This window comes from Chanos chanos, chromosome 3 (genome assembly GCF_902362185.1).
Source record: "Chanos chanos chromosome 3, fChaCha1.1, whole genome shotgun sequence".
NCBI classification, from domain to species: domain Eukaryota; kingdom Metazoa; phylum Chordata; class Actinopteri; order Gonorynchiformes; family Chanidae; genus Chanos; species Chanos chanos.
In genome coordinates this window covers 38,119,075-38,132,069 of record NC_044497.1, presented here as the reverse complement: position 1 = coordinate 38,132,069, position 12,995 = coordinate 38,119,075, and the positions used below count along the sequence as shown (strand labels likewise).

Below are 12,995 nucleotides of genomic sequence, written 5' to 3'. Positions count from 1 at the left end.
AAAGCAACACAGCAGCTTTTGCAATGCAACTCTAGCACGGAGGTAATGCAGCTGCATTGGAGATTAAAAAACTTCCAGTGAAAGGCTAAGCAATGTCTTCTGCCTTCTAACTGCAGCTATACCAGTTTCCAAGTACTTGGGACCCTTGATAAGATGTCCTAAATTTCAGTTAATTTAGATGTCATTGTCAACGTCTCTAAGTACAGTTTTACTCCCGAGTGGAAAAATGTGAGCAAAACTGCATTTAATTCAGTTCTCCGACATTTTGAGCATATAAACCAATTTCATACTCTGAATTGCTCAATGATTATCGACCCAGATTGTGAGTCTCCTCCTTCATGAAGCCCTGCTGGCTGACACAATCAAACACTTTCAGTGACGTTTTGCCAAATTGCCATGGAAGCAACAGACATGTCTTCTAGGGGGAAAATACATCTATGCTTTTGGCCAGGGTTGACACATACTCTTACCACATCCAAGAAATGATTAATTATTAACAAATAATAAAGAAAATGAAGGGCAATTTTCTCCAGCAGTGCTGACATGTCATTTTGTGAAATTAACACATTAGAACTTGACATGCAAAATTTTTCCACTAAACTACAAGGAAAATCGGTTCACATATACTGAATCCTGGACAAGCGCCACCAAGCAGGTGGCTATTAAAAAAAAAAAGGTATAAAACATATCTGAACGTGCAACGTTCTGAGCAGCGTGCAGCGGCCTCTATTGCTGAGCCACCGAAGGGTCATTGTTCCGTAGGTCCACTAGGCTCTCGTGTTGAAACCACCACATTAGTCTGCGAAACTTGCCCATTTCTCTACAGGATGGTGGCGTGCTGTGGTGGTTCAGTGCTGCTGCCCCTTGCTCAGAACATTTTGTACTTTTTTTTTCTTCCAAATTATTCATGCACACATATCAGGCACCGGTTTTTAAAATCGGTCGGCTCGCGAAGCGCACTATCAGGCGAATGTCACTGTGGTTATTAAATAGGCGCTTGGTGGAGCTTGTCTAGGATTCAGTATATATCAACCGATTTTCAGGGCATGAACAATCGGTGCGTATATTCCGATTTCTCAGGTGACCAGGTTAACAAAACATGGAGGCGGATGAACTGGTTCTGAAAAGAAACAACACTGGATCCATCGTCTGGCAGTGGTTTGGGTAGCGCAATGAAGATGCAGAATAAATACTGTTTTGTTCAATTTAACTTGGTTGTGATTTCCCCCTTTTTGCATGCAAGTTTAAATTGTTCCGATAGGAACCATTACTGAGTATAAACAAGAACGTTTTAATGCAGACATATGTAGCAGGGACTACTGGAATCATCATACTGGTGTGATTGTATGCATCAAAGGGTTAAATCGAGCATTTATGAAGTGCTTTAGTGCTTTAGATTTCAAACTATTGAGATATATATCATGTATCGCGATATAGCCTAAAAATATCGCAATATTATTTATAGGCCATATCGCCCAGCCCTAATGGACGTATTCAACCAATTTCTTTCTGAAAGTCCCCTGTGTGACTAATTAGGAGGTAATCCTTACCTAGCAGTTCTGCACTACTTTGCCCTTGTCAGATATTAACTTGTGTGAACGATGAAGATTTCCTGTTAAACTCTACACTGTTCAGCACAGCTACATCTGTTCTCACTCACTCAACACTTCTGATGTCTTTCCCAGAATCACACACATATAAACACACACACACACACACACACACACACTGGAGAACTGTGTACATTAGACACTCAGTAGTGGAACTGACACACTGCTGCTATGGAACTGACAGTGCCTATGAATAATGCAACCCAGCTCTGCCCTAATGTGTGTGTGGGTGGATGGGCAGGGGTGCTAAAAAGAGGATGTTTGGCATCGGTTTAGGACATCAAAAGTCACAGGAAGTGTAAATAAGGCTATGATTATGATGTTTGACGGACCCTAGCATCTGAATTCACTATATAATAGCCTACTACTGTAATTATCAACGGCAATATCCTTGCAAATGTTAGTATTCATCATATAGCTCAATCATCCATTTTACTCATCATTGAAATATAAGGGCAGAGTGAAAACTGACCTAACATCCTAATGAAAACAACAGGCAGCATATTAAAGATACAGGACATGTTATGTCTGGTAAAAAGAATCAGGCAGCCACAATTACTTTAATGACCTACAGTCTGCTTGGAATCTAGCTAAACACACAAACATCCCAACATCGGCCAGTCTGCGGTTGGATTTAAAAAGCAGCATACTTTGTAAAACTGAGTTAATTTGCGAGGATGTGTCTACATGTCCACTAAATTGAATAAATCACTGAAGGTATTAGCTTACAGCATAATATACTGAGACTAGACGTTTGGACTTTACCTTTAATGGGAAAATTAAATCTTTTGACACAAAAAGGCTCTTTCTAACAATTACCTCATCATTTGACAGTACATTAAACAGTTTTAGATCATTTTCTCATTTATATCATGTTCTCATTCTGTGTAATAGCTAAAAATGCAATCAAAACTTCCACTGATTTACCTTTGTGCTATTGGCTATGGATGTATCGACAGTGAATTTCCAAATATATGATTTTTTTAACAGCCAAATGGGAAAGGAGCATCATTACCTGTTTGTTTTCTTCACTCAAGCCGAATCAAACTAACCGAATAAAATGTACTGCTTTACTTTAATATCACATGAGGAGGAAAAAAGGATTGTGTTATTTCTAGCATTTCACTTTACAGAAGTGTCAACTTAATGCTCACTCCCTCCCTGAGCAGCATTTGATAATATTGTTGCAGGGACTGATGGGAAACAAACTCATGTTTTGAACATGAAACTCTTGTCCACCAAAAAAGTAATCTGAATTAATCATTTGCATTTCATTAGCTTCCACTTAACAGCTCCCATTTAACAGGTCTATTCTATCTGTTTAATTTGTCATGAAAGTTTAATTAGATCAATATAGTTCAGATTATTTAATTTGGCAATTTGGGATTCTTACATGTGGGGCTTTTCTTCAAAATCATTTTTCAATCAAACTAATGACAGATTATTGGGCTTCCTGTAAATCCATCCAGTGACACATTAGACCATACATAGTAGCAGATGTTGAAGAACCCATGAAGGAAAAACAGAGAAAATGAAGAGGGCGACACATACTGTGACTCTTAGTCATTTCCTCCATAGAAATATAGAGGCAGGGAGAGGTGCCAGGTGACTTAAGGAAGAGAGAGAGACTTTGGAGGAGGAAGAGAGAGAGACTTTGGAGGAGAGAGACGGAGAGCAAGCCTCGACTGTTCCATACTGAGATAATTGTTAACCAGAATTTCCACCTGGGTTGGTCTTACCTCTCTCACACTGAGGCCCTGTGAAGCCATACACACACGCACAACGATTTGGACCAATGCAGCGGCCACCATTCTGACACTTCTTCTCACAGATAGCTGTATAAAACAAGTATACAGGAAATCAAATAATCAAATACATTAAAAAAACAAGGTAGAAATGCATGGTTAAGAGAATTTCAATATCACACTGCACAAGATCACATTTCTCGGGCTCAAACTGGGCCAGTCAAGCTTAAAGTGATTAAGTGATGTTTTGATATGCTATACTTACGTTGTCCACAGTAGGCCCCGGTGTAGCCTTTCTGACACTGGCACTGGTCACCCTCACACGCTCCACCGTTCATGCACCTGATGTTACACTGCTGAGCTAAAGAACAAAAAAAAAGACACAGTCCAGAGTCTGAGAGCCTGCCAGGCCTTGTGACAGTCCTCACAGCGACGTGTAGCAGTTTTCTGTGAAGCTTGTTTTGATTCAAAATTATGGTTAACAGCAGTTGATTTAAAATATTTGTGAGGTGTAAGGCTATTCTACAGCTATGGCTGGACATACAGCCAAATACATAAAACTTATTCAGAAGTAGGCAACTCCTATGGATTTGCAGCCTGATCAAGACCCTGATGAATGCCTGAATAGTCACATAAGCTACAATGAATAGTTATCAGGAATAGTTAAATATTAAGGGCGTAACGGTTCTGAAACCGGGACCGAAACCGTGATACAAACGTCCACAGTCTCGTGGCGCGTCTCTGGAATATGGAACCATGATCCCCCATCCCCTCCAACCCCCAACCCCTACTCGCTGCCAACCGCTGCAGGTTTAGCCTGTTCAGCTCTCATTACGTTAACACTATAACACATGCAAGTCATGAAATTATTATTTTATTTAAAGTTAGGTCAAGTTGTATATTTGCGTTAGGGGTGTAACGGTACACATGTTTGGTAAAGGATGTTCGGTTCGGTGCGTGTTGTGATCTGAGTGAATATAGTCTAGCTATAACCACGTACGTTACGTGCATAACTTTTTCCATGCTCTGATGGACAGTCAACTGAAACGTCAGTGAATAAAGTGATACTTGACAAGATACAGTGTTCCCTCTTTTCTACATTTCTGTATGCAAAACTAAAATTTAAAACTCTGTTTCCTCTCTGATTCCATAACAGAGCTGTAACTTATCAACCGAATTAGCACATGTTCAATGATGCAGTCTCGTAAGTATGGTGACCATAAAGCCAGAGCTTGAGGACCCTCCCGTATCCTTAAGGTCTTCTGTTTGGGAACATTTCAGTTTTCCAGTGAACTACAGTAGCAATGGGCAAAGGCAAGTGGATAAGACAAAGGCAGCGCGACAGCATTGTTCAACTGAAAATGGGAATGTTGCAGGCAGTACGTCGAACATGATCTCATTTGAGACGGCATCATCCAAATGTGAATATTACCGGTACAAGGAAAAAATAGGGTGGAGAACAAACTGGAAATTATGGCCAGTTTGGCATTGTTTACAAGTTTGTGCAAGTTTATAAGTTTACAAGTATATTCATATTAAATGAAAGGAAATTTCATGTTTTGCATGTCTTTTTCACCATACCGAAACTGTACCAAACTGTGACTTCAAAACCGAGGTACAAATCGAACCGTGACTTTGTCGTATCGTTACACCCCTATTAAAAATGTTACATGAGAGCAAGACTGCAGACAGTGACTTCACCAGAGGAGCACTGCTAACCAGTATAGTAATATGCTGTGTCATTCTAGCTGCAATACTCATTTGAAAAAAAGAATAAAAAAAACTGTGTGGACATTTACAAGTTTTGGAACCACAGGTTGGAGCAATCTGGCCACTGGGACAAGTACACATGTTGGGTCTGGAGCAGAAGCCATCACCACAGCTGTTCCGGCATATGGCTAAGGGAGAACAGGTGGGAGAGAAGGTGTGTTAGTGTAAAACTGACCAGATGGGTCAACATCACAGGACAGTTAGAAAATGACACACTAACCTAGTGAACACAGCTTCCAATACATAGAGACTTTTTCATCTAATTAACACATTTCTGGATACCAAAGGAAAGGCAAAAATGTATTCTACTCCATGAGAGAGACTGACCTTTGTAATACTATTCAACTGGGAGTATGTCCCAGTGTGTGTGTGTGTGTGTGTGTGTGTGTATGTGTGTGTGTGTGAAATACAGAATAAGCAGTTTTCCTTACAGTGTAGACACCAACTGAACAAAATAAAGACTTTGGGGGACTTCAGACACATATCCAATAGGGCTCTCTGTACAACCTACACTTCTGAGAGCATAACCTTCAATATCGAGTCTTTCATCTGCCCACATTTTTTTAATGGTATTATCATGATAACAAAAGGATTTGGTAGATGACTTGTGATGAGTTGTGTTTACACAACAGTGTTTAATGATGACAAAAAGTTAGACTGTTTTTAGAAAACTTTAGTTACTTGCCAAAGAGCTGAAATTAGAAACAGCATGATCTCAATGATAGACTTAATTACCTCTCCTGCTGTACCTATTTATCTCATTTTCCTCTCTCTCTCTCTCTCTCTCTCTCTCTCTCTCTCTCTCTCTTTTCTGTGTATCAACTGATATTATTTAAACAGTATATGTTTTGTGTTTTTAATGTGTATTAGTATACATAGCCTATATTAAAACATCAACACAAAAACACATCCAGCGGTTGAGGTGCAGCTAGAGAAATGAAGCCAGTACACCCTATCAGTTTAAGGAAAATGGGAACATGTGTCCTACTGACCAACTCAGAGAGTTTACTTTCAGCAACATCTGGCGTATTACTTACGTACGATACACTGGTTGCCCCCGGGCAAAGTTTTCCAGCCTGGACAGCAATAGGAATGGAACCGAGATCCGCATACATTAGGTCTGCAAAAGATTTATTATGAAAGACTATGCTTGCAAAGCACTCTCACGGAAGCACAAGAAGATGTCAGACACATATTAATAAGAAATATTTTTGAAACAGCAGAATTCTTCTGAAAACTTAAGTAAACTACAGCAAGATCTTGAGGGCAAGAAAGATGTCCCTGCTCACGCTAGATATCAGTCGTGGCGAGGGTGTGAATATTCACCAACAGCAGCAAAAATAAAGTACACAAAGGAAACTTTAATTTGCTTTATAATTTAATCTAGTGTATCTAAACTACCGAATCGGAGCGCTGCTAAGGTATCAATATCCTACATGGCTACGGGACTGAATTAAAAGCAGCATTGCACTGAGTCATCTAAACAACCTTGAACAACACAAATATTACGCTTCGTTTACACTTAAGACATCATCTTCCTTTTTTAGGATTCCTTAGGCTGTCTACAGAGAAACAAGGAATAAACTGTGATAAACAGGTTACTGTCCTCAGCCAAATGACATCACATTATCTCACATACTGAAGGTATTCAAACTGCATACTGAGGCGTCATACTGCCACTATTTTAATGAACGTGGGTATGATTCATTAAAAGAAATATTGAACCGCAGTGTACCAAATTTAACATTAAATGAAAAGTACATTCTTTTGCAATAATGCCATCAAAACTTTCCGCTCGGTTCTCTTACCCACTCAAGGCATCTTGTTTTCCACGTCGTCGCACTCGATTTGCCGTGTTTTGCAGTCCATCAACCTGAAGCCGTGTATTCCCTAGATTCCCAGTACTCTGTCCCGCTCCTTTACTCACCAAAATCCCCAAAACAGCACAATATCCAACCAAGAGGCAAAGACTCCTGTTGCGCATCATGAAGAGTTTAAATGAAGTCACTTCAAATTAAATGAAGCCCTTCAGTGGCTCTCTGTAGATTAGAATTCCAAATGAGCGCCTGTCCAGCGAAGTATGCTAAAATAAGACCATTTCGTTGTGTTTACAATTTATATTAGCCTAAATAAAAAACTGAACGTAGAAGAAGAGACTACAAAATTCACATCTCCATCAATAAGAAAATACAAGTGTGCTGAAGGTCGGGACGCCACAGTGCAATGACAAATACTTTCTTCGAGCCACTTCAGGATTTTGAGAAAGAGGAAATTAGTCCTTGCGACCCCTCGCGTACCAGAAGGATGCACCAGCCCCTCGGTGGACATGCGAGATTCCAGTGTGAATGTGCGCGAGTCGTGATGTTTCAAGAATTCAGTTTTCCTGAAGAGTAGGCTACACCAGTATGTCCTGTTAAATTCACTCTCTCTCATACTAGAGACCTGACTTAATTTGAACTGATCTGATAATATTTTATGTCAGTCACTAAGAATGCACGTATACTGATTACTTTGAGTTAGAGGGTGTGTGTGTGTGTGTGTTTTTTTAATTATTTGTATTATTATTTGTACTTTTAATCCATAAATAGAAATGATCAAGTGGAGATCTTAAAAAATTCCACGCGGACATTTACCTGAAAACAGAGACCCATTGAGGTAACCGGGCAGAAACAGGGAAATGTTGTAAGGGTACGAAGCAGTACGCAATTCTGCGATCTGCGATTACTTCCGTGCCTTGAGATAGTTTCTTAGCACTGATAGAAATTTAGTAGAGACAGGGACCACAAAAAATGCAAGAGGTTTGTTGAAGGACCGTTCGCGTGCTGTCTTTTTAACTAAAACGGTATGTTGTAGGCTGACCCCTTGTGGACACGATCTGGACAGGAACAAAATAAACTATGTTTTCAATTACTTTCTGGAGAAGGAAGACATATAGTACAGCCTGAGATTTTTCTCAAAATCCTGAAATCTTGCAGTAAAATGGAAACGTGACGACGAGCATAGTTTCGAAAATACTCAGAGTAACTGACATTTCAGCATTTTAAAAGTAGAGGACAACGTACCCACAACAAACATTTCAGTTGTGAGCGTATTTCTGTTAGCTTCATATGTTAGTTGCAGGTTTTTTTTCGCAAAGCAGTAACTGGTTACCATTAATTTGAAAAATACGAACAATGCTATAGTATTATCAGGTCACATACAGTAAAAAGAAAGAAAGAAAAAACATTTCGTGTTGGATGTTTGAAAACATAGCACCGTTTGGCATAGAGTGTCCACTCTTAGATTGCCCTCAGCACGGGGGGGTTGTTGGAAGTCCACATCGGAAAGTATCAGGAGTGCCTTTTGGCGCAAAAAACAACTTTTTCCGCACCCTTCGACTGTCCTATCAAGGAAATGCAGCTGGAACACTAGGGGCCACGGGGCACGAATTCCTTACTGGAATTAATAGCCCTTTAAAATAATGTTCATTTAGCAGACCTTCTAATTCAGAATCATATAATATAATTCCTTTTTATACCAAATACATATGGAGCAACCTTGTGGTTAAATGACTTGCTTATGAGTGTTGGTGAATTGTCATTTTTGGGTTTGAACCTTAAGGTTCAATCCTCTAGTTACAAGGACAGTTCCCTTGCATGAACAAACGCAAAGTGTTTCTTCCTAGTCTTCAATCAAATCGTGGTACATTACAAAATAATTTCAAAAAGGCAGCTTCCATCTTTCCAGACTTGAAAACAGGAAACTGTAAAATTAAGTACATTAGCTCATTTTTTGTCTGATGTTTTGTTCCACTGAATATTTTGAAGCACAGGAATCACTGTCATCTCAGGCCGCAAAAAGCAATACTGCGAAATGTTTGAGGTCACTGGAAAGCTATACTCATGACAGGGATCATGAGATGGGTCGTTAGGTATGGGCTATATTGTGCCCAGCTAAGAGATCATCCATCAACAGGAGCACAAAGCACAAAGAAAAGAAAAAAGGCATCCTTTGCTTTATACTACAGTGAATCATTCATGGTGTTGCGGGTTCAGCACCTCCTACCTTAAAGAGTGTATCAAGAAACTGGAGCCAAATCGATGTGTAATAACAACACATGTTGCATGTATCAGCCCGGCTCTCAGGTAAGCTGTACGTTCAGCAGAGACACTGTCTCTGACATTTCAAACGTAACACCAGAAACATAGGTTATCATATAGAATAGGTTGAAATAATCTGCTGGACAGATTATATATAATTCACAACAGACAAATAAACTGCCATTTGCTAAACATTTGTCTCTCACCATTGGACTGGGTAGCCTCTTTTTTTACCTTGGCAAACTGGATAATTAGGTATGTTTATTGCATTTTAGTGATTCATTAGATGTAATTTGTTTGTGCTTTGTGGCATGGTAGCATTAGTTAGTTTTAGCCCATAGCGTTAAAGATGGTTTGGTCATGGTGATGGGCTTAGGTTAATTAGTATGCTTAATACACTGAATGAATGTACGCGTATTTACTCTCAACTTTCCTCATACATGCAAGACTCTAACTGAGAGTTTACCACCCCCATAAATATCTGTATTGCTAGGATGGGAGACTGAGTTAAATTTGTATTATGCCAGCTATAATTTTATGAGGATTCTTATTAAAGAAATAATGCCAGTTACAAAATGTGAACAATTATATTTCTAATGTCCTCTGGGCTATTAGAGTACTTCATTGTGTATTTTCAATAGCTTTGTAAATTAGGATGGAATGAGTTATTATTGCTGGGTTTATAGTTAATGCAGATTAGTCATTTTTAACTTTAAATGCTGCTCAGATGGTGTTGTGGGCAAGGGAAATTCTGTGTAAAAGGCTGTAATCAGTATTGAGAGGTCACTTTATTTGTTTACCCTGGGTGATATCTTTCATAAAAAAACAGCCATGCAACTTGTAATGTTCTTTTTTTCCTCCTGTGTGAGTGTGATTGTTCACTGTTATTTGCTTGTTTGCTTCTTTGTACACTTTGCTGTGAACTATCACACAAACTCCTTTATCAAGCTTTGCACAGTCTGGATGCCCTGCTTCTCATCAAGACAAGAACCATTCACATTCTAGCTTAAATGCTGCCCCAACTAGTGGCATGTGGCCATGGTGTCTTGATTCTCACTTGATACCTTGTTGAATGCGAAAAAGCTTTGGTGCCTTTCTTCTCTCTTAGATTTGGTGTCTGGTCCACATGCATAATTCTGCCTTCCCTGTGGTGCATATTGCCCAAGTTCTTTCTCTACTGTCCCCCTCCATTCAACAGTGCTAGTGTGGGACCCTCCCCTGACCCCCATGGTTCTGCAGACTCAACTTTGCAGTCCCTCATTCCTTTTACTAGTCTGCTGTTTCCTCCACTACGATCCAAAAGTTTAGCTTTTGCTGCTAATAAAGCTCAATTCAAATTTTGCCTCTAGTCACTTTTCAAAGAATACCAACATCTAGTCACTGACTCTCAAGCCAGCACCAAAGTATGTAGGAAGCTCTAAATGGTAGTGAGTGATTGAACATTCAGTTTATTAGTCTTTTAGCTTTTAGGTGATAGTGGTGATACTGCTGTAAGATGCTTAATTGAAGGTTTGTTATCAATGTTGTATCCAGCAGAATTTTTTATGTCTATAGATTGAATTTAGTGTATTTGCTTTATTGTGGTTAGGAGGTATTAATGTTTATCAGTGTATATCATTCACTTTTTTTTTCTTTTCAAAAAACTGAAATATTTTACTCACACTTTATGCAAAATTTTCATTAGATAGATAGTTGTTGGAAGTTTGATAATGGCAGTATGTTTTGGCTCCCTCTAGTGTGCATTACTTTAGAGCAGTCTTTATCACTGATGAATAGAATAGGATAGAATAGAATATCTTTTATTGTCATTGCACAAGTACAATGAGATTAAGTTTGCAACTTCCTGCACTTGAGGCTATAAAAAACAATAAATAAGGTAAAAATAGAAATAAAGTAAAAATAGAACAACAAATGGGATAAAATAGCGATAAAGTGACAAATAAAAAAGTATTGAACAGTATGAATAGTGTCTTGCAGTTGTAAATAGGGCAACAGCTTGCAATGCAGCAACAGAACAAATATAGTACGTTAGAGTAACAAAGTAGCAATTAAACACAAACAGTATGCACGGTATAAACAGTACATGACAGTATAAACAGTATGCATAGTATACAGAGTATGCACGGTACAAGCAGTATATGACAGTGTAAACAGGATGCACAGTATAAACGATATATACCGTACATGACAGTATAAACAGTATAAACAGTACATGACAGTATAAACAGTATAAACAGTATATGACAGTATGCACGGTATAAACAGTATATGACAGTATGCATGGTATAAACAGTATATGACAGTGTGAACAGTATATGACAGTATGCATGGTATAAACAGTATATGACAGTATGCACGGTATAAACAGTATATGACAGTATGCATGGTATAAACAGTATATGACAGAATGCATGGTATAAACAGTATATGACAGTATGCATGGTATAAACAGTATATGACAGTATGCACGGTATAAACAGTATATGACAGTATGCATGGTATAAACAGTATATGACAGTGTGAACAGTATAGTCTTCATAAAACCTAATGTGGGTGAGTGTGTTAGTTCCTGCACACTGAGATTGTTAATTACACCAGCTGTCACAGTGTTGTACATAGATGTTGAACACAATATCCAGACAGTAACACAGAATGAATGAGAGTGGACCTTTGTATACCATATAGCTTATTTGGTGGCATAGTGCAGTAACAATATGTGGAAACAAGTCACACACATGTAGATGGGAAAGCAAAAAAAGATACAATACAAACACAATGTACTGGTTTCCACAACTTAACTGGAATGGATTTCACCACACACTGTTTGGCAAACAGTATGTTACACCATGTGCTTAGCTAAAAATGAGGGTGAGAATTTGTGTATTGGAATTTGTATTGGTGCATTGTAATTGGAAAAGTGAAATGTGACTTTTGTCTTTAAACTGTATCATTTGAAAGGCAACAAGTCAAATTTCATATTTGTCGAAGGAGATGGAATAGCTTTTACTTTCACTGAAACCGATATTTAGGTTTCTTTTTTTCCATTGACCATTCCATACTTTAACTTTAATTTTATGCATAAGCTACTTTCCTCCCTGTACATATATACATCAGTACAATTATCCCAAAATAGGAGCATTAGACTGTTATTTTTTTATTACCATTTAACTATTTTTTTTTTCATTTGATTCCTCTCCTCCAGCAACCCCTCCATTTACTCCACTCGTCCTTCATAGAGACATAGGCTCACATGGGCTTCTGTGATATTTTATTTTTGGGATGATTTCCAGCTAAGAGAAAAATTGACCTTAATGTCAAATGTGCCTAATATGTCACCAAGCACTCACGACTTCTGCCTCAGCTCACTGCCAGCGATCAGCCTCAGGCTTTGAACCTGGTGAACTGGTGAATTGCTGGTTCACTCTCTGTTTGGACGTGACCCAGGCCTGTTCTGTTTGAGTCAAAGCAGCTGTTTGAAAAGTGGGTGCCTGTAAGGCTGGAGGAATAGACAGTGCTCCACACAGAAAAGTATTATTGCCTTATGGGTGGTGACTGGGATGTCAACTTGGCAGCTAATTTTAGACATCTGTTTGACAGACCGCTTGACAGTATAGCTGCGTGTCATTGCCAAAATAAAGGAAACACCAACATAAAGAGTCTTAATCGGAAGTTGGGCTTATTGTATGTCAGGAGCTTCACTGGAAGGATGCAATTCTATTCTCACGAGAGATATTCCAGTATTTAGTATTTTGTTGATGCTGCTGTAAAATGTTTCTTTAATTTGTCTTGTC

General features: G+C 38.8%; 1 protein-coding gene across 1 annotated transcript in view; it reads right to left on the bottom strand.

The window, feature by feature from the left end:
* The window catches only part of fbn2a (fibrillin 2a), a 76,253-nt gene extending 69,144 nt beyond the window's left edge, over positions 1–7,109 (bottom strand). The window contains exons 1-5 of the mRNA XM_030767829.1: positions 6,934–7,109; positions 6,163–6,245; positions 5,155–5,253; positions 3,621–3,716; positions 3,350–3,445 (exon numbers count right to left, since the gene is read on the bottom strand). Coding sequence (XP_030623689.1) covers positions 3,350–3,445; positions 3,621–3,716; positions 5,155–5,253; positions 6,163–6,245; positions 6,934–7,109 — 550 coding nt within the window. The remainder of the gene's footprint in view (positions 1–3,349; positions 3,446–3,620; positions 3,717–5,154; positions 5,254–6,162; positions 6,246–6,933) is intronic.
* Positions 7,110–12,995: the final 5,886 nt, after the last annotated feature.